The 27,041-nt window shown below is 39.4% G+C and overlaps 1 protein-coding gene across 4 annotated transcripts in view; it reads left to right on the forward strand.

Moving 5' to 3' along the window:
- The window catches only part of C6 (complement C6), a 58,600-nt gene that overhangs the window by 27,171 nt on the left and 4,388 nt on the right, over positions 1–27,041 (forward strand). For 3 of the 4 annotated variants that reach the window (XM_014867418.3, XM_014867417.3, XM_070519714.1), the window contains exons 9-17: positions 2,686–2,808; positions 6,558–6,724; positions 8,163–8,388; positions 9,205–9,376; positions 9,629–9,740; positions 13,235–13,367; positions 14,289–14,477; positions 19,435–19,525; positions 22,330–22,571. In XM_014867418.3, coding sequence (XP_014722904.2) covers positions 2,686–2,808; positions 6,558–6,724; positions 8,163–8,388; positions 9,205–9,376; positions 9,629–9,740; positions 13,235–13,367; positions 14,289–14,477; positions 19,435–19,525; positions 22,330–22,571 — 1,455 coding nt within the window. Of the gene's footprint in view, positions 1–2,685; positions 2,809–6,557; positions 6,725–8,162; positions 8,389–9,204; positions 9,377–9,628; positions 9,741–13,234; positions 13,368–14,288; positions 14,478–19,434; positions 19,526–22,329; positions 22,572–24,301; positions 24,444–27,041 lie in introns of those variants that run through there. The other variant, XM_070519713.1, reaches the window with a different exon arrangement.

Here is a 27,041-nt window from a genome sequence, read left to right on the forward strand (position 1 = left end):
TTCTGCTTTGAATTGGAGGAGAGAAACTATTCACCCCACTGTTTATCAGTATGCCATTTTTGAGTCACACTGTTGACCTTTGCCAGTCAGAGTAGCTGAGGAGATTTTCAGAATACTCATCCCTGTGCTGCATCAGAGGGATGCTCAGGTTTGAGAGGCTGAGTGCTGTAGCATCAAGCAACTCTGTCGTTAGTGTGGATGGAGGTCAGGCAGTAAACTACAGGACACACGGTATTTCGAGGAAGAAAAGAAAGAAATTCAGACGGAAGTTCTCTGATAAAGACGTGACATTTTAATTCCTGCATGACCAACATCATGGCTCATAAGAGGGATTCATCATTCAAATCTTCAAGGATTTTTCTATAACCCTCAGAAAATGAAATTAACTAAGTTTATAGTTGATTAATTATGTTATAGTTAATCGGACACATAAAACATAATTTTCACTTATAAATAATAAAAACCTAATGAAAGACTAGGAAAAGGATAGGACTTGTGCCCTATAGATGCATTAAATTCCTAACATGGCCTAAACATTTGACTGATCCATTATAAGAACAATCTTACCAGAAAACAAAATGACTTGTATTTATTCAGCCTGGCCAAGTTAAAGATGCAAAGGAAACATGAGGGTTTCAAACCAAGAATTTTTTACTCCCAACTTAGAATGCATCTCTTCAAATGTGTCAAACTATTGAAAAAACTTTGAAGTAGGCAGACCCCAACCCCATCTCCTCAGCCTCATTTCTCAGTGATCAGTGCCTTTAGCTTTCAATTTCCCTATCACACCCAAACTGTGCCTCAAGCTCTAAAAACACTCTTTCCTGCCTATTGTAAACTCCAACCCTAAATATCAGTATTTGTAGCCAGCCCTGACAGCCTAGTGGTTAAAGTTCAGCATGCTCTGCTTCGGTGTCCAGGTTGAATTCCCAGGTGCAGAACCACATCACTCATCTGTCTGTAGCCATGTGGTGGTGATGGCTCACATAGAAGAACTAGAAGGACTTACAACTATGACATACAGCCACGTACTGGGGATTTGGAGAGGAAAAAAAAAGAAAGGAAGACTGGCAACAGATGTTCGCTCAGAGTGAATTTTCCCTGCAAAAATGGGGAAAACTTGAACTTAAATATCAGTGTTTGATAAACTTCCTTGCTTTAAGGTGCCTAAAAGCTGATATTAACAGCTCTCTCTCTCATATGCTTATGTTTTGCAAGGCAACTTTAAACATCAAAAAACCTGGATTCTAATTTTGATGTTTCAGGTAGCAGATCAGGTAGGTTGGGAAGCTATTAAGCAATATGGGGGCCGGCCTAGTGATGCAGTGGTCAAGTTTGCACAATCCACTTCAACAGCTCGGGGTTCCCTGGTTCAGACCCCAGGTGTGGACCTATGCACTACTCGTCAAGCCATGCTGTAGCAGGCATCCCCCATATAAAGTAGAGGAAGATGGGCATGGATGTTAGCTCAGGGCCAGTCTTCCTCAACAAAAAAGAGGAGTGTTGGTAGCAGGTGTTAGCTCAGGGCTAATCTTCCTCAAAAAAATAATAAAAATAAAATTTAAAAAAAAACTAAGAAAAAAGAGAAATATGAAACATTGCTTCTTCTCAAATTATCCTAAATAGGCAGTCCCAATTCTGCCTACCAATAGCCAGACCTGTGTCCATGCCCGGTCCTACTCCATCCCTCACATCCACATAGATTTTGAAGTCATTGAGAAAAATGGCAAGCATTATAGTGGGAAAAAGTGATTCAGATGCCAAAATCTTCAACAAATGATGCTTGGAAGTTTGGTAGAAGATAAGAAGAATGAGGATAAATTTATTAGAGCTGGATGGCCTGAGCCTCAAAGCATCAGGGTTTTTACAAGACTTATGAAACCACGGAGAGTCATGCTATGGAAGCAGCAATGGAAAACTAGGAAGATATCAACCCCAGTTCCTATATCTGAAGGGGCTGGGAATGAGGCAGTACCAACCTGCCTTGGAGACAATAGGGGAAACATGTCAAGTACAGGCTTGAATTAAGATAAGGAGATAGAACAGCCAGTGAGGACATTGAAAAGAGGAGTTCATAGGTCAGGACGTGAGAATTTCTGAGAGCAAAACAAAAGGGTTTGGAAGTAGCGATGGAGTGAGCAGCTGAGCCAGGGAGCAGAAGCACAGAGAAGTACGAGAATGAGTGTTCAGGGGAAGAGAGATGATCAACAAGGTCTACTTTCAGTGAGGAACAGGGAAAAATGTGAAGTGACCTCAGGTCTCACAGAATCAGCTGTGTCCCAGAAAAAAGACCTGACATTGGGGCACAAAACAGATCATGTGCTCATCTCTGGGTTTTCTGGGCTATACGGTGGCAGTGGCAGGTAGGACCAGCAGGCTTAGAGGTGCATTGTGTGTAGGCAAAAGGGAGAGGCCAACATGATCCCCATGGGAGGGCCACAGTGACCCCAGGTTTGCTTTTAAAGGGCCAGTGTTGAAGGGGGAGATGGCAGAGACTCACAGATACCTCTTCCGTTCCAGCCCATCTCAGGGCCTGTAAAGGACAGAATCTGTAGGGAAAAGCTGTTAATCTCTCTAGCTTACAGAGTACCTGTAGCTCCCAGAGTGCCCAGAGCCTCATGCACATCTTCCCTGAGTTCTCAGTGGTGCAGCCTCAGGGTTTTTGGTTTTTTCTCCACTTCCCAGGTCTAACAGAGGAAGAGGTCCAACACTGTATCCGGATTGAAACAAAGAAACGTTTTCTTTTTGTTAAGAAAACAAAAGTGGAACACCGGTGCACCACGAACAAGCTGTCAGAGAAATATGAAGGTAACAGTACTCTCTCTTAGCAGCCTACCCAGCGTGTCCTGAGGCCGGCAGTAATTTAAGTACCATATTGCACATGACTGTGCTATTTTTTAACTGTTCATTCATTTCATTTATCTACCTCAGAGCTCTATGTGTGGTGGTGATGAGGATTATTTTAGGCTGGTTACTTTTAAAAACTGCAGATGGGAAGGAGGCTCTGAGGAGTAGAATTTACTTACCCTTTGTTAAGAGACATTTACATTGTAAAGGAAATCTCCATCTGTAAAGGTGTCTCCCTCTCTGCACCAGGAAGAAGGGGGGATGACCTTATCTCTAGAAACTTATCAATGCAGAAGGCAAGAACTTCAATCTGCATCTTGTTTCATCTTGTTTACTGTACTTGTGTGGTAATCTCCCATGATCGACTCCCCCTTCACCCCCAACATCCTCCTTTGTCTTTAGCTAAAAATAATATTTAAGATGGTGGCTTCAGCCATTTACTTAATCTGGTTTGATTCTTATCTAAAAGTTATCTAAAAGACCAAGCAATAACCAGACCCCACCTGCACTGATACCATTTTAACAACTTTTTTTACATATTCTTTCCTTTGTCTTGTAAAGAGATAACTCACATACCTATGACTTAAATTTAGCCCTACTCTCCACCCATGTTTGCAGCGGCTCTCCACTGCCCATGGGTCCTGTCCCTATGCTATTCCACACTATTCTCTAGATAAAAGAGCACTACTGCCAGACCTTGAGAGTCCAAGAAATCTTTCTTTTGACTTCTTGGCTCACCGATCCCGCATCAGTGGGAAGAGGGTGCAAATAAAATCATTAGTGCTACTTACAAGAGGAAAGGGTTAAGGTTTTCTTTATCTTATACTTAGGTTTAATTTAACGAATATTTGTTGATTCTTCCCCTGGGCTGAACTCAATATTAGGCATTGTGACGTAAAGATGGGTGTGAATCAGGACTTCCTATCAAGGAGCTTACAAAGTAAGGATACCTATAAACAACCATTAAAAATACAGAGTGACAAGGATCCAAGGGAGGTATGTGAAAAAGGCTCAGGCAGCAAAGCCAGAAACCTGCGTGTTGTCTTTGATTTCTCCCTCTTTCTAGCCTCCACATCCAATAAGTAACCATTCTACCCCATTAATACTTCTCCCAGTTATCCCCATCTCTTCATTCCATGGGCATGCCCTCATTCTTTATTTCCAACCTGGATGCCACAGAAGCCCCCAACTGGTCCCTTTGCCTATGGTCTTGCTTCTTCCAATCGATTCTACATACTTTCTATGAGAGGAATCTTCTCCAAGGCAAATTTTATCCTGAAACTCTCATGTCTTCAACATGTCATGGTTTCTCATAGCCTTAAAGATCAGTCCTTGTCTCTCTCTCTGCCTAGCTAAACTTTATGTATTCTCCTACATAAGTCATGCTCTCTCCTGTGCCTTGCTATTATAAATAACTCCTTCCTCTGTGTAAAGTTCTCTTACTCTCTTACTCTGCCTGACTGATTGCTACTCATTCTGCTCAGAACAAAGGGAAGCAGAAAATCCCAAAATAGGAAGCTTATATTCTCATGGAGAGACAGACAAAGAGCAAATAAAAATATAATATTTACTATAATAATAATAGATAATTTTAATTATCAGAATATATAGATGTTCTACATGTAGATACCCATGTTAAGCATAAGAGAAATAAGGAGAACTGGCTTGACAACTATGCATTTGTATTACAGCAAAAAACGAAAAAAGGGAACAGCATGCAAAGCAGACAAATGATTTAATAATGTAAACCAGAATGGAAACAGATTCTATAGCAGTTTTTCATGCAATAGAATGATTTAATAAGAATGTGAATTCAGTAAATCAAGAGCTCAGAGACAAAAAGATTAAATGTAAGAATTAATTGAAAAGGAAGATTTTAAAGCTAAGGTACAAAGACAAACAAATATTGAAAAATATCACCATTATAGCTAAAAGTAAATTAGACATTGCAAGGAGAAAATATAATTGTCTGAGAATAAAATTAATAAAGCTAATCACACATAGGAAAGATCTAAAGTAATTCATAACAAATGCAGAGAAAAAAATCAGATATTAACAGTTATTAAAGAAAATCTAATGGACTCGGAATGACAAATATAATTTAATATATGGGAAATAGTGTCCCCAAAATAGAGATCCCAAGTAATGACACAGAAAAACTGTTTTTTAAAAAAAGGCTATATAACGTGTCCCTGAAATAAAGGAAGAAACTTGTCTTGATTATATGTATGAAAAATATTGTTCGAATATACAACTTCAAGACAAATTCTAGTTAATCTACTAAATACAAAGATTTTAAAAATGAATTCTTCAAGTATCTCAGTTGAAAGAACAAGCCTCCTACAGAACAGCAACAACAACAAAATCTCGCTGACCTCAGACTCTCCATAACAAAATTCAATGCTACCAGACAATAGAGGAATATCCACAAATTTCTGAAAGAGGAAAAAAATGTGGTCATATGTAAATGTAACAGGAAGACATTCCAAAACACGAGAGAATTCTGGAAATATACATTCTTGAGTACTTACTAAAAAAAGCTACTCAATTATAAAATCTATCCAACAATGAGATGATAAAATGTCAAATATGGACCCATAGTTTTCAGCCTGTAGGAATAAAAGGAGGACATTGCAAAATCAGAGATGATTGCAATAGTCTCCAGTCTGATTTATCAACTCTCCATTGCTGCCCAGTTGACACATTGCTAATATTTTGAGTTGCGTCAACTTCCCAACTCAAAACCTTTCAACGTTTCTAGAGAATGCAGTTGTTCCTAAACCTAAAGAATGAAGTCTAGTTTCCCTGGCTTTACATCCACATCCTCTTTATTCTTCTGTTCCTCTCCTACCTAAATCTTCAGCTTCAATTCAAACTGATGCTCATATGCATTGTCTCCAGAACATGCCGAATCTGCCACTGGTTCCAGGTCTTTGCCCACACTGGAATGGCATATGATTTCATTTCTTGATGCAATTTCCTATTACTCATCTCCTACTCATGTCAGTTAAAGACCCCGTTAGTGAATAGGAATTGTCTTGGAAATTTGTATAAAAGATCTGTATTGTGTACGTTAAATGTCATTGCCTCTAAAGAAACATTGTGCCAACTCTTAACTTAAGGTTTAATTTTTTTTCTTTGACTGGTTGTGTTTTTATTCCTGTCTTTAAGCTTAAAAGCGTTCTATCAACTTTTTTCTGTAATTAGAAGTCTCTGGCATGGCAGTCAACTGATCAGATATCAGAATCACATGGTTTATTTTATTTCTGAGGTCCAAGAGATGAGCTAATATAAATTAATAGCGAGAGGTTTGGTGTCAAAGAGCAGGACATGGCTGCATTTGCAGCCCAGGCCCCTCTCTTAGTAACCACGTGTTCCAGGCCAGATTACTTGTAGCTTTAATGTCCATCTTTGTAATAATCGTAATAATTCCTACTTCTCAGGATTGTTCCCAGTTACCTAAGATAGTGTGTGCGGAGTGCCTGGCACATACAAACTGCTCAGTAAATGGTAGCTGTTCTCACTGTTATTATCATTTCTATTATTAAACTCCCTATAGGGACCAAGAGGAGCGTTTGCTTGCCTTTCGCTTAGCTTACTTAATGGAGCTACGTGCCTGTCCTCTCTACTTCTCCCTCCTGTGCAAATAGGCTCTTCTTTGAAGTTTGAATTTGCAATAAAATGAGTAATTTTCTTGAAACACCTTGCAGGTTCGCTTTTGCAGGGAGCTGAGAAATCCATATCCCTGGTTCGAGGCGGGAGGAGTCAGTATGCAGCAGCTTTGGTGTGGGAGAAAGGGAGCTCTGGGCCCGAGGAGAAAGTGTTTTCTGAGTGGTTAGAATCAGTGAAGGAAAATCCTGCTGTGATTGACTTTGAGGTAAGATTATAAAGTATTATGGGTAAGAGAGCTAAAGTGGTTCTCTAGCAGCTCAAATTGAACATCACACGATTCCTTTTCCATTTTCCTCTCAGATGATAAAGGAAATGTCTTTCTTTAGGGTGCATGCACAATGTACCTTTTTAAAAAATGTGAAATTACACATCTATTGCTTTTGCTACTCAAACAAGCATTTTCAAGTGCAGTATTTAGAATCTCTAATATAGATAAAATACTAGAAAAGGGAATTTAGTGAATAAAACTGTTCAAACTTGCCTTGAATAGCACTCTTCATCTCCCCATGTATACAATAAATCTGATTTCTTTATTTTTCTTCCAACTCTTTATTGGATGAGCACTCTTAAATCTTCATTTATAGCTCTGTGGGATAAATGGGATTTTAGATCCATTTGGCTTTCTGTTTCTATCACCATTGATTAAATTTTATCAGTTTTATATTTGTTGTAATTACATAAAAAGATGATTTTTATTATTTATGCAATACTTATCTGTTTATGCCCACATATCAGTCATATGCCTTTTAGAGCCAGTTTTCCACAAAACATAAGCACATTTTAAAAAGCCCCCAAAGAAGCTACTCTGCTCATTTCATTTAAACGAAGATAAAGGAGTTCCATCACTATGAAAGTAGAGTAATTTACATGTGAAATGAAGATACATTGGGCTCTACAGGTTATGGTGGGAAATGAGATCCAGCCGCCCATCTGGGCACTTGTGAGTCATATAGTGCACTAGAGAGTCATTCCTTTGAGGTTTTAAAGTGTTAGTAAAATGAGCCTTGATTTTGTGTTAGCTTCATTCTTTGTTACAATAATTCTCCCATTCATCCTACCAGCAAGTTCATTTCTCCATTTTCTCCCACTTCACATTTTCTCATCTGATCCCACCAAGAGTCAAAGTATTGTCCCTGGAAACACAAAGAACACAGAAAACCTCTCTGCAGTTTTCAGCTTGAGTCAAACTGAACAAGGTCTCAGCAGAGCCTTCATGAGCTGCCTCCCTCTTGCTGGTCACCTGTCTCAGGACTTCAATGCATGCATGTGATGCTTGATAAATAACATGATGTAAGTCCAAGTAAGCGACACCTCACGTGAGGCTTCCTTTGTCATAGAATGCCAGGGAAAGTAAGCTCCATATACGTCACGCTGCCACACTTTAGGGACAAGAGAAGCCAGCTCATCTTGGAGAGAGCTGCTCTACCCAATTTATAGAAGGGAGAGAAATTGCCCTGCCTTCATCGAGAGGGCTTTTCCCCACTGGTTCGACAGGCAGACAGACTATATTCTACAAATAATCCTTTTGAAGTGTGGGATTTTCCAGGCCTTGCGTCTCATCCCATGAAAATTGGACAGTGATGGCAACATATGCCAAAGGGACGGGACTGTGACTAGACCTCCTCTCTGCCATCTGTTCTTAGCTTGCTCCCATCACGGACTTGGTAAGAAACATCCCCTGTGCGGTGACAAGACGGAACAACCTCAGGAAAGCTTTTCGAGAATATGCAGCCAGGTTTGACCCTTGCCAGTGTGCTCCATGCCCTAATAATGGCCGCCCCACGCTCTCGGGGACCGAATGTCTATGTGTGTGCCAGAGCGGCACATACGGCGAGAACTGCGAGAGACGCTCCCCGGATTATAAATCTAGTAAGTATCAGTAATTTACTGTGAAGTGGATGCCTTTTCCCCTCCAAAAGGTATTCTAGGTAGGTTGGCCAATTAAAACAAAACAAAATTTCTATCAGCAACTTCCACTCACAAGGAAAACAAGCCTGTAAAAAGTTAGACTTTACAGTCAACCAGCCCTGGTGAGTCTCAGCTGTAACCTACCAGCTATGTGACCTTGGGAATGTCATCTAACCTCTCTATGCCTCAGTCTGTTCATCCATAAAATGGGTATGCCAGGATGTACCCAAAGATACACAGCACAACTCCTGCAACGTAAAATAAAGTCGTAAAACCTACTATATAAGAAAATATGTGATACTATTGTTCTAAGCCTCTTATGTATTGTAACATAGAGTGAGCGTAGCTTTGTAACAAGGGATGAAATAATCCACATCAAAGGTTTCTTACAGGACTAAGTAGTGTTCATGTTTACCTGCAATCTTGCCTAGAAAGGGGATGTGTCATGGGAGTGAGAATATATTTTACTACCTTTAAAAACATATCTTGCATATTCTGTTCAGAAGTTCATATTTATACATATCTGCATGCACATACGTATGTGTGTGATGTGTTACAGATAGTTCAAAATGATTCATGATTGTTGCCATTTCATTCAGGCTGTGGGAACACGAAAGGGTCATCAGGCAATGGGCCAGGCCCTTCCCACAGGTGACTTCTTAACCACAATAACCCTATGATATTCCATCAAAGAAGTCATAGCAATAAAGTGAGGAAACCAAGTTGGCCTGGCTTCAAAGCCCACGTGACCGGTGGGTGGGTCTCCCTGCGTTTCAGCTGCGGTGGATGGGTACTGGGGTTGTTGGTCTTCCTGGAGCCCGTGCGATGCTACTTATAAGAGATCAAGGACCCGACAGTGCAACAACCCTGCCCCGCAGCGAGGAGGGAAGCCCTGTGAGGGGGAGAGGCGGCAAGAGGAGCGCTGCACATTTTCAATAATGGAGAACACGTAAGGCCGGTAATGGGGAGGAATGGGTCATTTTCCCCGCTGACAAAAAGAGTTAAGATATTTATTATCCTACTGCTAAGTAAAGAAATAATTAGCATTGTACAGACTCCAGCGCAGCATATTAATGAGGTATTGGGTCTGCTGCTACCTCTTTCTCTCTGATGTTTTCTCTCTATAATATATTTACACACATACACATATATGTACATATATATGCATATACATACATGCATATGTATTTTTCCCTCTTAGTGGACAACCATGTATCAGTGATGATGAAGACGTGAAGGAAATAGACCTTCCTGAGATAGAGTCCGATTCAGGGTGTCCTCAGCCAGTTCCTCCAGAAAATGGATTTATCCGGGTGAGCATCCTGACCTTTACTTTCAGTTTGGAATTCAAAAAAAAGAACTTAAAAAGTATGCATTTTTTTTATTTGAAGTTATTGTTTTCCTAGTTTAATAATCTTCTGTTGACTTAAAAAGTAAAAAGTAATATATAGAAACGCCCCCCCTCTCTTCCGTCTTGAATTCCCTGGAGGTGTCTTCATACCTGGTTGTTAGACCAAAGGATAGCCGGTTCCTTGTGTTCCTCAGCACTGTTCATTCCTAGGCTAATGGCACATTTGTGTGTTTGGAGAATAGAACTTGAGCATAATATGGCTTTGGATGACTTGTAAGAATCTGCAACTAAGATCTGTTTGTTTATTTCTGAGTGTGAGCAAACCAATCCCCTATCAAAGGCATGTTATCAGAGAGACAATCTAGTTCATAATCATAGGAGGTGTTGAGTCTGTAATAGACTGTTCTAGTCTTATTAGATTAGAAACTTGCAGAACTTTTAAGCAATCAATACAGTTTTAATACCCTTTAACTTTATCTTTTTTCACTAAGCCACAATATGTTTCTATGATTAAAAACAACTAAATATTTTTTGTCAGACAAGTCTGTGACTTTAGAGATAAATTTTCAGGAGACACATAATACTTAAAATTGATCACAGAAAGCATCCTCCCTAATCAATTTTACCTTTTTACCATTTTTTTTAGTTTTACCTTTCTTAAACTCAGTAAAGCCTTTAAATTAATCTTTTTCCAACTGTATCATATTTATGTTCAAAGATCAGTAACCCTCGATTTGCCAAGGCCAGCAAATAAATATCCACAGAGCATAGTCTGGACTAATGTGTCTCTCTTCCCTGCTCATCTGTCTTCTGCCCATGTGAAAGATACCATGCCGAAGGCTTTAACGGGAGGAAATATTTTGGAGTGAGGTAATGTCAATTAGTCTTTACTCTGGAATGCAGATTCTCAAACTCTACAATACCCTGGAGAGCTTGTTAAAGTACAGATTGCTGGATCTCACTCCCAGAGTTTCTGATTCAACAGGTCTTGGGCAGGGCCCGGAAACTTCCATGTCTACTAAGTTCCCAGGTAATACTGACGCTATGAGTTCAAAAGCCATACCTTGGGAACGAATCTTTTAGAACAAGGGTCAGCAAACTATGGCCCACAGGCCAAATCTGGTCTGCCATCTATTTTCTTTTCTTTTTTTTAATGAAGTATTACTGGGACACAACCACGCTCATGTATTTATATATTGTCTATGGCTGCTTCGTGCAATAATGGCGGAGGTGAGTAGTTGTGACAGACACCGTATGGCCTGCAATTGAATATTGAGGCCCTTTACAGGAAAAGTTTGCCAGTCTCTGACCTAGAACATTATCCTCAAAATTACATTTTGTCAGATCCAGATACAAATAATTTTTAATCTATTTATGCCAGTTGCTTACAAAAACTGTTAAAATTATCAACATTCTAATTTTGAAAACAAAGGGTTTAAACAATGGTTCATTATTCTAATGACTCCTTCTGTAAAATTAGATTATATGTTTCCATTTTCATGAAGAAATTCACTCCTTGTTTTATTTTGTTTTTTATTAAAGGCCTAATCTCTATCTGACAATAATTTTTGGTTTTTTGGTGAAGAAGATTGTCGCTGAGCTAACATCTCTTGCCCATCCTCCTCCTTTGGCTTGAGAAAGATTGGCCCTGAGCTAACATCTGTGCCAGTCTTCCTCCATTTTGTATGTGGGATGCCATCACAGCATGGCTTGATGAGCAGTGTGTAGGTCCATGCCCCAGGTCTGAACCAGCGAACCCCAGGCCACAGAAGCAAAGCACATAAACTTAATCACTACACCACCAAGCTGGCCCCTATCTGACAATGGTTTTTACGCAAAAGTAATATAATTTTAATTTTCTTAATGAGCACCTACTGGAATTTCTAGTAGCAAAATGTCCCTCTTATGGCATCAAACAGAGGCAGTTATGCCTAATTCTAGGTTGGAACAATTATGTTACTGCAGAAGAAGATATCTGTTCAATGACCAAGACAAAGTCCTACCCCTAAGTGACAGTAACTTTAGGTTAGGTTTCCTTGTTTAGTCAGTCTGGTGGATGTGTTGGTCCAAGCTCGATGGCTGCCACATACACTAATAGGTTAGAGCTTCACAAAAGAAATGGAAGCAGAATCTTCAGGTAGTCACTTATTTCAGGAAGAATGCAAGAAAAAATGTGCAGCCTTGAACTAAAACATCCAAATCATTACTACTACTCATCATTCCATTTCTCCTGGGAGCAAAGCCACACTCATAACCAGTAGTAGAATAGTATTTTGTATTCAGGAAATTAAGAATCTTCTAGGAGACAGGTTGAATCATGCAGGCAAGTAATAATAAAAGTTGACGATTAAGCTTTCCTCTCCCTCAAAATTCCCAACTTCAATTCTCAGAGAATAACTTCTGGTCAATTCTTTGTACTTTTCTCCTGCTCAGTAAGGAAAAAGATTGTTAAATTGCTGCCTCCCTAAGGAGAATAATCTTTTGCATTCTTTCAGCAAAGAGTTATTAAGCCCAGTGTAAAGATTAATGAGACAGAGACCTGGCGGTGGAGTTGCCACTCAAGTATCAGGGGGTGGGGCTGATAAATGTGATCAACACCATAAAACAGAACTTTGTACAAGTTGCCCCCAGGACTGAAAGGAAAGTACACCTCATGAAGCTGGGAAAATGGAGTTTTCACAGAGGAAGTTCTTTTTGAGTTGGGTCTTGAAAGAGGGTGTTGAGAAAAGAGGGAAGAGCCAGGTAAAGACATAGAGGCGTGAAAGAGAATATTGTGTTCAAAGAATGGCAGATGGTTCTGTTTTGCTAGAGCACAGATTTTATGGGAGGACATGGCAAGAGGTGAGGATGGTAAAATGGGTTAAAACTAATATTCCAAGCTAAGAATATAAGACCCACTTTATCTTTAAAATTATAGTGAACCTCCACATGACGGTAGTTGTACTTTAATTACCCATTAATTGGGAAAATATATAATGACCACTGGGTTGTTAGGAATTGAGTAACATTTTTAAATGATTTGTAGTCAATTTGTTACCATAGCAACTGCTACGTTTGCTGCATATGTAGGTTACATTATTTATTCAGTTGATAGCCACTACAAGGTACATATACAGTTTTTTTATTCTTGCAATAGCAGGCCATCTCATATACAGAAGGCAGCAAGTTTTTAAGTTAAAAAAAACTCTAATCAATTTAGAGCAGGAATATGGAAGATGGATTAGAAGATGGACCAGTTCGAAAGCTGTCCTGGTAAGAGACAATAAATGCTGTGAACAAAGCCAGTGATGATGGCAAAAGAAAGGAGAGAACTTTGAGAGATATTTAGAAGTGGAAATTGAAAGGAATCTGTGACCGAGAAGACAACAGGAGTGAGGGTATTGAAAGATGACCCCAAGATGTTCAGAGCTATTATTCATAGCATTAATAATTTGCTGGTTTCTGTTTTAATTCTAGAATGAAAAGAAACTGTACTCAGTTGGGGAAGAAGTTGAAATTTCATGCCTTACTGGGTTCCAAACTGTTGGATACCAGTACTTCAGATGCTTACCAGACAGGACCTGGAGGCGAGGAGATGTGGAATGCCAACGTGAGAACTGGGCAAACATTTTGCGTGACTTACTCTAAAGGATGAATGTGCCCGATATAAATAGAGCCAGATCACTCCCTTAGATCAGTACATTTTGCATTTTTTTAGTAACTCCGGTGAAAAGGTTTAGTGAAGCAGAAAATAGGATTCATCTGCTAAAATTAGATTTCAAAGCATCTTCATATTTCGGTTCTCCTGCCCCAGCATATTAGCCTCATATACACAGGACTGCGAAGCATGTGCTTAAAAAGAAATCCAGGAAGTCTGCTAACTGCATCTAACCACAGACATCTGCCTCGCCTGATGCACAAATTGATGCAAATTGATGAGTCCCAGGAAGATGATACTTATAGTCTGTGTATCAAAAATGGGATTTTGTGTGAAACGCAGTTTTCTCCTTGAGGCACATTCACATCTTTTGCTGAGGAATAAAGGATGAGCTTGTAGGCTCCACACACATCCGTGTTACAGTAAAGTCCAAATGAGATTCAAACAAGCCTCAAACGGGAACTCCAAAGAGTTATCATGGGACACCATGGCGCAAAGTTGAGATGAGCGTCAATGAGAATGTCCTGCCTCAGTGTCCCCCACAATGTGGTGATTTGCTTTTGGGAAAACCCACTGGGGAGAAGAAGGAAGAAGATCCTTTCTTGAAAGGAAAAGGTCCCAATAATGTAATGAAAGTTGAAGTATCTAGAGCCAGTTTCTTAGCAAGGGACCTCAGACAACAGAACTAAAGGGAGTTTCTCAGTGGAAACCTAGCATCCTCAACCTCCATGTTTTCTGATCCAAAGGTGGCATTAGAGCTGAACCAATGCAGTAAATGGCAATAAAATTGCCTCTTGGGTTGCATAAAATCTGCCTACATCCATTGAAGAATCTGCTCCATTAAATACACCTGCACTCTTTCTCTGCCTGCAGGGACGGGGTGCCTCAAGCCAGTCGTGCAGGAAGTCCTGACAGTCTCGCCATTTCAGAGATTATATAAAATTGGTGAATCCATTGAGCTAACCTGCCCTAAAGGCTTTGTTGTTGCTGGGCCGTCAAGGTACACATGCAGTGGGGATTCCTGGACGCCACCCATTTCAGACTCACTCACCTGTGAAAAAGGTGAGTAGCAGCTCGGGCTTCTGGGATCTGCTAAGGGGGTGTCCCTCGAGACTGGTAGTGTGGCATCTACAGTGATGCTATTTCCTAAGTTGGGGGAGAAAGCAGAAGATTCCACTGACCATCTAGGTTGTATTTCCCCCTGTGTAGATGATGAGGTCGGGCAGCAAATAAGAAGCTATCGATCAAGTGAATATCTTCAAATTTTAAGAGCGAGGTCAATTTTCTTTTCCAATGTAATGCTTCAATATTTTGAGGGAGTGCAAGCTCTCTCGTCTAACAAAATCAGAATTGACTAAAGTCAGAATTACCTAAAGATTTGGTTAAAGTGGAAAACTATAAAAAAGTAGTACACACATAATTAAGCATTTTATTTTAACTTAAAACATAGAAATACACATTTATTCACCAATTTTCCAATGTAAGAACAAGGCCTTTTATTTCATAAAGGGTCTCTTGATTAGAGTTTCAAATTAATAAAACAAACACATAATCATCCCATACCATGTTTCCCATTCCAGTTTCTCTTAAACAATGGTTTTTTAGTTCCAGGTGAGGCACATTTTTAGAAAAATACTTCTGCCCAGGTCCCATCTCCTGATTCTGATTGTCATTGAGCTGGGGAAGGCCCACTATTTGGTGTTTATTTAAAATCTCTCTTAGCTAACACAAATGTGAGCAGAGAGGGCAACCATTGTTTTGAAGAGAAGGGAAAACTTAAAGGCACTTTTGAAGCAAAGTGACTAGAGAATGCTTTTAAATTTTTTTTTTTTTTTGAGGAAGATCAGCCCTGAGCTAACTACTGCCAATCCTCCTCTTTTTGCTGAGGAAGACTGGCCCTGTGCTAACATCCATGCCCATCTTCCTCCACTTTTTTATATGTGGGACGCCTACCACAGCATGGCTTTTTGCCAAGAGGTACCGTGTCCACACCTGGGATCCGAACCGGCAAACCCCGGGCCACCAAAGCAGAGCGTGTGCACTTAACGGCTGCGCCACCGGGCCAGCCCCGCTTTTAAATGTTTTATGTGTCTTTCTTTACTCTTCTCCGGAAGTCTCATCCACAATTAATTCAAAACAAATTTTTGAAAATCACTTTTAATTGTTCAAAATTTTCAACTTCGCTTTTATAAAAGTAACTCCCTTTTTCTTCCTTTTTTTATCAGCTGATAATGTTTAATAAACTCACACAATTACAATAACAACTGATATAAATAGATTTGGAAGTAAACAGAACCGACTCTTGGGTGGTGGGAGAAAAAGTGTGAAGCTGTAGAGGAGAGGACGGTAGAAACCCTAAAGTTCGGTGTCAGACAGGCAGCTGGCACAGAAGGACTAGAGAACATCGGTCAGGCTGGCAAGTCAGTAACTTGGACGAGAGTTAAGAGAGATTCTACTAATTCATATCTTCCAAATTTCTCAACACGCTTCTTCAAATGGCATCTCATTTTAAATCAGAGAGTCCTTGAGGATGTTTCTGAGCTCAGATATAATTAGGCCTATTTTGCTTATGAAAAAACCAAAGGCACAGAGAGAATAAAGTAGACCCAAGGTCGGACAGTTTGAGTTGAACAGGAACCCTGCAACAGCTCTTTGCCGTCTTGCTTTCTTTATTCTCTTCTGTGCTTTTACAATGTGGGAAGGAAAGAGGGCAAAGTTAAGCTGTTAAGTAACCTTTAAACTATTGATAAAGAGATCCCACGGAAATTTGAGAGAACTTCAGGTTAATGCTGTGTCTTGGTTTCACTTGACCCCTGATCATCTATGTCAGGGGTGGATGTGTTCAGGAACCACAGGCTTCAGAAAATTAGGATCCTCTGGGCATCTTAGGTAGCATCCTCTTCTCTATACAACACAAATACACACACACACAGCTCTGTGTTTGGAAAAGAAATTGAAATTATAATCCAAACTGAGAGATAATGAAATGTTCTACATCTAGATAAAGGAAATAAATATCTTATCTCATATACTTTCTCTCTAATGACAATGGCAGAAAGATCAATGAGAGGAGTCACAGAAAGAGAAAGAAAATCATCAGTAAAACTGAACACTCTTTCCTCTCACTGTGGGGGGAGTTGTGAGCCAAGAGACTTTCAGGCCATCTTTTGGTCAGGGAAGGACTTTTCGTTCTTCCAACGTGACAAACCATTTTGCTTCCTGAAGAAATAAGATGCTGCACTCCTCCACAGTTACTTTTTTCCCGTCCTCTGAGAAATCAACACCTCCAGAAGATCCTCTTGCCCTAGGCACTTCCAAGATCACAATGTTCTCATTTCCACGTGGCTTACAAACTGCAGGGTGAGCAGTGTGGGCAGCTGAGGGCCAGTTCCTGCTTCAGCGTGATACCCAGTCAGGTTGTCGTTGCACTCATGCAAATGCTCCTTGCACACGATCACTGACACTTTCAAATCAGTGGTGAGAGCAATTCTCTGTATGGCTTGAAAGTTGATCCTCTTTAGAAACAATGAGGCATAGTTATACAAGAAACCAAAGAAAAACAATCCTTTATCAGTGGAAATCTTAATATCTGAAGCCTTACCAGCAGCTATAGGTCTCCATGTTCATGAAAGTTCTGAGCCAAATCTCACTAGATAGAATGAGAGTCCTAACAGAGGATAGTAGTAGGAAATGGAAATAGCAGCAAAAAAAGAAAACCTACCAATTTTTAAAAATCTTTATTTTTGCCTCTAACATAAACCTCCTTCCCTTATTAAACTTTCTACCTGAGAGGCTAAGAGGAGAAACCGTGAGCTGGGTCTCCTGTTCTGCCATCTAGTGTGTCAGATTATCTAGCTATAGCTGCCTATTGCTTTCCTTTGACAATTAGTTGCTTATAGAGGCCATTGTGGTTCTGTGGATGCTCAATTAGTCAGATTCAGACCAGGGAAGTTTTTTCATCCAACAGGTTCTGGAGGTCAGCTCCAGGTCCAATTTAACCGGTTTAAAGTTTCTCTGGATTGGCCTTAATGCAAGCAAAGATGAACAGGATTTCCCCTCTCCTACAATATGCCTAAGTGTTCTTCCCTCTACTTTTATCTCCATTCCTCACATACACATTATTCAATTGCTCATCTTGGCTCAAGCATCATTTCCTCCTGGATCTTTCCTTACATTTGTCAGTTGGGCTCTTTTTGCTGTATGATCTCCTGGAACCAGGTTCTCTTTATTCAAAGTACTTATCTGAGCCTTTAATTATAAATCCATTACTATGATTATTTGATTAATGTCTATTTTTCCACTATCCTTTAGGTTCATGAAAAAAATAACCACTGCTGTTTTTGTTCTTTCTTTTTATTTTTTTTCCCACCATATTATCCCAGTGCCTAGAATATCATGCAGGAATAAATAGCTACATTTAGGAGTTGCATTTCTCCATTGATTCTTCTTATAAGAAAATCTGATTTTCAAGCCATTACCCTCCAAAAACCATTTACATGATTGCTGTCACTGACATCCATATTGCTAAATGTAATGGACATTATTTTGGTCCTCATCTCCTTTGACATCTCAGCAACATTCAATAGTGTTGACCTTCTTCTGCATATACTTTCTTTCCATGGCTTCCAATATACAACATCGTCTTGTGTAGCTTCTACCTCTCTGGCTATTGCCCTCTAGTTTTGGCAGGGTCCTCCTTGTGCTTAGACATTAGGTGTTGGAGTTCCTCAAGGCTCAGATCTGTCTCCTCACCTTATGCTACACTCTCCTGCTGGGGAATCTCATCCATACCCACATTCAATGATCCTCCATAGACTAATAACAAATTTAAATCTTTAGCACAGACTTCTTCACTGAGCTTAGACCTGAATATCCAAATTCCTATATATCTATTTTGTTTGAGTGTCTTAAAGATACTATAAATTCAATGCAGAAAGGAGATTTTGAGTCATCACTCTCCCCTCCCTAAAGCTAAGCATCTTCTAATATTTTCTATTTCAGTTAAGCCACTAATATTCATTGTCTTATGCAAACCAGAAACCTAAGAATCATATTTTACAACTTTCATAACTTACCCACAATATGCAGTAGCCTCCATTTTACCTGCTAAATATGTCTCAAATTTATCGACTTCTTTCCATATTCATCTCTGGCACTTTGGTCCAAATTATCATCAGATTGTCTACCCATAATCCTCTTGACTACCACGCCCATCCAAATCTACTCTCCACACAGAAGCCAGAATTAATTTCTTTTTCAAAATGCAGACCTGATTTTGTCACACCACCCACTGCTTAAAACCTACCAAAAACATTCCACTGCTGATAAAATAAAGACAAAAATTGTTCAAAAGCCACTTAAGACCCTGCACAGCCTGCCACACACCCACCTCTCTGGCCAAAATGATCTTACTTTCCTGTGCTTTAACCTCACCAGCTTTCTTTCAGTTCCAGAAAAGTCACATGCTGCCTCTCTTCAGAGCGCTTTATGCCTGATGTTTCCTTTGCTTTGAACACTCTCTTTTCTCTTCCCATTTTTACCATTCCTAACCTTCCTAGCTACATCAATTGTCTTGATTATATGCTTTCTCTTTAATAGCACTAATAATGACAGCACATCTCTTTGTATTAGTATTACAGACTATAAGTTCTGTGAGCACAGAATCTGGGTCAAATTTTGCTCAATCCACTATCCCCAGAACCTACTGCAGTGCTGGGAATATCGTAGTTGTTCAGTAAATATTTGAAAGACGAATAAACAAAACTTTCACTAATTCCATTTTCTTCAGTTATCTGAACTTAGCAGGAATTTTAGGTTGGAAAATGACAGCTCATGAGACCTAGAAAGGACCTTCCAGATGGAATATTTCAAGACAGCGTTATTTGGAAAAGCCAAACAAAGGCACTAACTCCAGGAGATACATGAGAAGCTTTCACTATTGCTTTTTCTCCTAAATTCAAGCTTATCTCTTGGAATCTATGCTGTGCACTGTTCTTCACTCCCTTTTCTTTTGTTTCAGATATTCTGACAAAATTAAAGGGCCGTTGTCAGCCAGGGCAAAAACAGTTGGGATCTGAATGTGTTTGCATGTCTCCAGAAGAAGATTGTAGGTAAGAGATACTCTGTGGACTTATTTGGAAATTGGAAAACCAGTGTAGTGTAACCAGCTTGATGGAGAAGCTGAGCTTCTTGACGCACAAACAAAAAACATATTAATTTTTCACGTAACTGATATGCCTTGTGCTCTATTGAATTCCTTCTTCCCCACTAGGTAGCAAGGTTTCTTAATTATCTCTCAGCTCAATTCCCTAAGTTTGCATGGCTTTTGTTTATCAACACAGTCTCAGTTTGGTTATAAAGACTTATTCCCGGCCATTTGAAAACTTCAGACTCAATCATCTTGAAGCCTTCCTCTTCCCTCTAAGTTTAGGGAAGGTTGTAATTCCAAAAACTTGCAGTACAGAAAGTAGTGTAAGTGTGGACTTCACAAACACACACACCCCTTTTTCAGTCTGTTATTTCATGTTGGGGTAGAGATCCTGAAGCATGAAGAAAAAAATGATATATTCTCTTGTGACTGCCATGACTAGATGGCTATCTCCTCTTTGTTGTAACTGCCCCTTCTTTACATAAACAAACCCGGGACTGTCGAGGGCGCTTATTAATTTAAGGGCTACTTTCAGCCAAATTTAAGCCAAACTAGCATTAGCTAAAGATCAAATTTTGTTTCTCTGTCTCACAAAATAAATGCAGAGGTAAGCAGCTAGGGCTAGTATGGCGATTCTCTCATTGCAGACAGGACTGAGACTCCTTTGTGCTGTCTGTTCTCCCATCCCTAAAGTTAGTTCAAGGTCCAAGATTGCTCTGCTGGAGCAGGAAGGAAGGAAGACTAAAAATGGACACATCCTGTCTTTCTAAGAAGAGCTCTTGGAAGACCCATTACTTGCTTCCATCTATTAACCTTCTCTTATTCACATGGCTACATGTACCTGCAAGGGAGGCTATGAGATGCAGTTTCTTGGCTGGCTACGTAGGCATTTTAAATAAAGTTAGAGTTAAATTACTGTGGAGGAGAAAGAATGGCATTGGGTTAGGAAGCTGTGGAAGAGGATAACTTTTTCCCTCTTCTCTTTTAGGTTCGTTGGCTGGTCTAGTAATTAATTTGACATAAGACAGATTAACAGGAGAAAAACAAATTTAGTTTCATGTGCACAGAAGCCCCAAAGATATGAGACTCAAAGAAGTGACCAAAGCAGGCAGCTTTTATACCTTGTAGACACAGAAACAATTATTTGTTAAGATTTGAGAAAATAAAGGATTTAGGGCCTGGGGTAGTAAATTAATGAAGAAGTAACAAAGTTTGTTTACACATTCTTCTTGGCCTTGAATTCTCTATCTCAGGCAATAAGGGTGCCTTCTACCCTTCCGGTATAGGGAGACTGATTCCACAAAGGAGATTTATTTCCTGCTTTTAGGGAAACAAAGGAGGATCAGAGAGTCTTTCTTACACTGGCTGTTCCTTAGGTAACTTTAATTCAAAATAATCAATATGCCAAAGTGGCATATTTGGGGGCGGCTTATTCTGCCCTCCTTCAAAGCCAACAGACGCCACCCAATTGTTATATATCACTTTTAACACTGATTGGCTATCATGTTCCTCTGTGCTGCAGATGAACAATTGCTTGCAGGGACACATTTATTTATTCATTTTGGAGAACATCACAGGGTGTTTTCCTGTATAATTCCATTGATGTAATTCAGCCCAAAGGTGGTTCTATCTACTTTTCTCAGCATTCAGCACAGGTGGCCCACCACGTAGCTTCTTGCTGCTGGAGTCTCCTCATTCAGCAGATGGCCTTCTGAGGAGTACTTACAACATTCACATTGTTCATTTAACAAAGAGGAAACTTCTTTCTTGATCTTCACAATACCAAGTCTGAGAATACAGACTGTCCTCTGGAACGTCTGAATTTCAGCTCTTTCCTACCTCTCTGGCCTCTTTCTATAGTCCTCAGTTCTCTTTTATACAGCGTCGAAGGTGTTTATGGGAGTGGCTGGCCCTATAGTTTAAGTTCTCTGAATTTAGAACCTTTTCTTCTCAGCTATGGGCTCTAGTTCCTGGAAATAATTTTACACACTGGTGCACTAATTGTTAACTCTACAATTGACATCAGAGAAGAAACTCAAATTTGGAGCAATCAAGGAGCTCTTGTCCTCTCAGCAAGAGAAGGGCTGTGGCCACTGGTTACCTCTTGGGAGTAGGTATTTAGAGAGATTAAGATTAAGAGATTAAGCAAATTACCCAGAGAATGACTTAAAAGCTCATGCTCTTAATCACCATACAAACACATTTGCAAAGCTATATAATGATATAAGACTCTGGGGTTGCAATCAATGAGTGTGATAGAGTTCAGAGGAGGCGCATCTTTCTGTGGGCTAGGTTGATCAGGGTTAGATTCACAGTGTAGCCAAGAATTGAAGTGGACACAGATAGGCAGAGGAAAGAACACAATGCTGATTGAGCAGGGCATGAGATGGCAGCAAAGCAAGAGTAATCTTAGCAGTTTAGAAAATTATCAATACAATTGTCAAGTGATAAAGAGGGATTAAGGAGGATGGGAAAATAAGTCGAGAAAAGAAAGTTGATTGGAGTCTAATTATGGAAGATTTTGATTACCAGAATTTGAGAATTCAGACTAATTTGAAGGCAATTAGGAATAATATCAAGATTAAGAGAAATTTAGAAAGAGGAATCCCAGCGCAGGCAAGTTGAAATGAGGAACTGAAAGAAGAGAAATCAGGAGGGAAAAAAGCAGGGAGAAGAAAACTGGCTGTTAACATACTAAATTGGCTACATGCTGTCTCTTTTTTTCTGGTCTTCATGTATAAACGCTTGCTTTCATCTCTTGGGCAGCCATTATTCAGAAGATCTCTGTGTGTTTGATACAGACTCCGATCATTACTTTACTTCACCCACTTGTAAGTTTTTGGCCAAGAAATGTTTAAATTATCAGCAACTCCATTTTCTACATGTTGGTTCCTGCCAAGATGGTCCACAGCTGCAATGGGGTCTTGAAAGGACAAAACTTTCATCCAATAGCACAAAGAAAGAATCCTGTGGCTACGACACCTGTTACGACTGGGAAAAATGTTCAGGTAAGCTCCAGTGGTGACCACACACTAGAAATACTCTCACTTAACCTTCATCTCAGCTGATATATCTTACTTACATTTATACACTCTTTATTAAAAATAACCCTTCCTTAATGAAAGATAATTCTTTTTCATTGTAAAAAAAATTTATAAAATTATTTAAAGAGAAAGGAAAAATATAACCTACCCACAATTGGAAATAACGAACAATTTTGGTGTAAATCTTCCTGATCTTTTTTCTATGCATATATAATCCGTACCACCCTTAGACCCCAGTAAGAAGAGCATTCGTCCCAATCTCGTGCTTCAGGCACTCTTCTCACCCCCAACTTTGGAGGAACTTCATCAAAATTGTCTAAGTTTTTCTCTGGCAGTTGAGACCAGCTGGGGCCAGCATAGGTAGAGCGCCCTGAGCCTGGGCTGGGTTCCTCATGGAACCGATTGCTGGAAGTATCTTCCTCAATGTTTTTTTAAGTCCTCTTGCAGTGCCTGGGACCAGCTAAGGCTGACAGTATTATTCAGGCGGGACACCCTGACTTCAAACAGGGTTGCTCTTGGCCTCAGTTCCTTCATGGAACATTCTCTGATCCTCTACTGCTTCTCTCTCTGGCTATGCATGAGGTCAGCCAGATGCTCCAAGGAGCTCTGTGAGTCCACCTATAGAGTCATCCTGGCTCAGATTTAGACCTTCATACCCAGAGAGCAGCCTGTGAGCCACCAGCCAGCAGGGTATTCTTTTCTCAAGATTGCTTGAGATTGGACTGCTACTATGGTGCTGACACTAATTCAGAGTGACTTTAACTGGTTATATAGAGAGGCATCACATAAAAAATTTTTCCCTGGGGCCTCACATACCTCAAGAGTGGCCCCGATTATATTACAAATTAAAAAAAATAAAATAAGATCATACTCTATATTCTATTTTATGTATTGCTGCTTTTTGCTTAAGATATCATGAAACTATTTCTGAAACTATTTCCATGTTGTCATATATTATTCTGCCACATAATTTTCCATGTCTACAAAAGCCCATGTGGACATTCTGTGATTTATTTAACCAATCTTCTTTTAGGCATTTAGATTTTTCCCAATATTTGACTATTATAAACAGTGTTGTAATAGACAAATTTATCACAGATAAATCTATAATCTAAGATTATTTCCTTAAGATATACCTCAGAAAATGGAATTTCTAGTTAAATATTATTTTAAAATATAGTCTTTGTTGATACAATGTATTAACCTGCTTTCCAGAAATATTTTGACCATATTATATTTCTCTCTACAACATATAATAAAGACTGCCATCCCACACCCTCACAAATGTTGGAGTTATCACTCCTTTATATCTCTGCCAATTTAATATTCAAGAAGTAGCGTTACATTTCCACTTTCCATAAGCATATTGGCTATTGAAATTTCATTTGTGAATTTCTTAGAAGCAGAAACTTCACAGCAGTACATTTGCTCTAAGATGAAGTTTGACCCTGAAATAACCCATCTAAGCTTCATATAATACATAAATATGGGTTGAATATCGGGATTTAACAGAACTCAAATAGGCAGCTAGATTTCCCTTGTGACACATCTTCAAAAAATTATCTTAAATCAAGGCACAAAGTATGCAATAGAAACTTGAATTGTTACATCTAACTTTTGCTGAAACCACTTACTTTTGCAAAAACAAAGATAAAAACCTTATTGTTCCCCTTGATTCTTCTTTCACATTCCAGCCCAATGATCTTCGGTTTGATCCTGGAAAAGGGGAGAGGACTTATTACCCAAATCCACTTCCTTCCTGATCCACTTAAAGTTGATTATCAAGATCCCATTCCCTTGGCAGGCAGCAGGATTGAACTCATGACAGAGGGTAGACATAGGTGGCATGGTCAACAGGCCATCTGATGGTGGCAACTCAGGAGGTCAATGTCTGGGGCTTCCAAACTTCATTCCATATCTGAACAAGACAATTCCACATAAGAGACAGCAAACCAGGGCCTGAGATATACATTGCCCATTTCTAATCAGTATTAAATCATCTTGCAGATAAATACAACTATTCATTTTTTGGCTGCCTGACCAACACCATTACCCAGCTGACATCTCTCTGAGAACTAATAATTTATGGTAGAAAAGAGCTGAAAGTATTATGCAATATCATTTTGTATTTAAAATATAAACTTTTTCCCTGCAAATTATAGTATAAGGACATTACTGTCAAAAATACATATGGAAAATAAAAGGAATTTGGTCAACAGGGAGGATGACAGTGGTCCCTGTCTATACCACAATAGGTGTGTAGTCTAAGTATGTGGGAGGTGTTTGCTGTTAGCTTCCATTCTTCCTTCTGTATAATGGAGAAAATGTCTTCATGGAACTCCTCTATTACAGAGACTTTCTTTCTGTTTTTTAAATATTTTCCCACAAATTATTCTTTTCAAATCTATCTGAATGAAAAATAATCTGCAGCTTACAATTTCATCAAAATATTTGTCTTTACTATCACCCATTACTGTACATCTATCTAAATCCCACTGTCTTTAGAAGTCTAAGTTTGTCTAAAAAATAACACTAAAAAGTTTGAAGACTTAACCTATATCGCTCAAGTGAGCAGAATGTCTTAGGATAATCCAACTAAAACATGAACATTTCCTTAAGAAGAGAGTTAAGGTATCTAAAATATTCTTTGATTCTGCACACAATCAGAAACCTGAGAGTATTTTTCCCCCTAAAGAGATAGTGTGCCTCTGCCAGCCTCCTCTAATTGGTGAGCGAAAGTGAAGGGGGCAGAGAATTCTGTTCGGGGAGCACTAGAGAACGGCATCCGTGTACAAACCACAGCATTCAGGAAGAGAGAGAAAGCTGAAAATGTATTTTATACCCAACCCACTCATGGGAAGTTGGGATATTATTAATTTTGAGTTGAATGTCACTTTGATTAAATTGTGTTCTTGATTACATTGTGTACTTTGCTACTCATTTCCTCCCTATCTAAAATGAAATACGAAAGAGTTTAAAATGAAACTTCAAAATAACATGAAGTTCACTTTTCAAATGTTAGAACACAAACGGCTTCCCAAGGAGCCTATTTTTATGACTATTAAATGTTTTGTCTGACTTTCAAAAATATCCACCATCAACCAACAGGAGGAGAAGATTTACTCAGCCAACATCCATGTGGTACCCAATATGTGGAAGTCACTATACAAGTATGGTGAGAGGTCTGAAGATAAAGGGCCTTTATATCCTCAAATTGTTCACAGTACTTGGAGAAGTAACTTTACAAAGTAATTGCATGAAGAACTTTAATGCAAGGCAGAATGTGATAAGAGCTGTAAGAGAGATAAATATCTTCTGGCCTGGAAGGGTTTCATAAGGCTGGAAGCAAGAGAGCTGTGTGTTGGAGGATGAATTGGTAGAGATGGTGGGAAATGCCTTTGGGTGCTGGTAGTCTGAATATAAACTTGCTAAGAGCATTTAACCCATAACTATGGTAAAAGAGCAGTGAGCATGGTCTTTCCAGAAGCTTAGGGAACTGACTTCCTCTCCAGAGGTGAAATAGTCTCCTGTCCTTTGCCAAACCCTGTCCTTTCCAGCAATGGACAAGACTTTCCATAACTAGAATCTTCTTTAGCCAGTTGACAGAGGGCATAGAAGGGAAATGCATGCATTTTCATTAAGTATTTCCCACCAAGGGCAGGAAGCATATGCATATGAGCACCTCCCCATTTCCTTTCCCTTTTTTCTCCCATCAGTTGAAACACATGGGAAAGAAATTACATCTACCCAAAAGAAGCTACTCATTAATGACATCATTGCTGATTTTTTAGGCCAACTCAGATATTTTGGCAACATGAATTATCTCAGATCTATCAGATACACTTCTTTTTTTGGATACTTATACCGCCCCCCCCCCCGAAATTCAGAATTTGAAATCAATTGATGAAGCACAATTAATTGAGCACCTTGTTAAGAGCTGAGTGGGACATACAGATGGACGAATCTTAGCTCTCAAACAGAGCACTTATAATTGTCTTGGGAGAAAGACATACGAAAAGCTGGCTGACAAGAAAGTATAAAAATGTCAGATATAGTATTGACAAATTTACATCATCAAAGTTTAGTTAAAGGAAAGATCAGTGTGGGGGTGAAGTGGCTATGAAATGGTTCATGGAGGACGTGCGACTTGTAGAAACTGGACGTGTAGGGAAAAAGTAGTAAAGAGCACATCAGTATGGCAAAAAAAAGGGGATAATATGGACAAAAGGAAAAAACTGACCACCTTTGGTGGCTTTTTGGGGAAACAGAGAGAGAATTGATCTACCTGGAATGGAGAGAGCAGAAAAGATAATGTTGCAAAGGGATATGGAGGGCAAACTGTGGAGGACCTTGAACTTTGATGAAAACATGCATGTATTTATGAATGAGCCTATATCCCTTTACTCAAAATTGATTTAATATACTTGGCTTTGG

The sequence above is a fragment of the Equus asinus genome, chromosome 10 (assembly GCF_041296235.1).
Source record: "Equus asinus isolate D_3611 breed Donkey chromosome 10, EquAss-T2T_v2, whole genome shotgun sequence".
Lineage (NCBI taxonomy): Eukaryota > Metazoa > Chordata > Mammalia > Perissodactyla > Equidae > Equus > Equus asinus.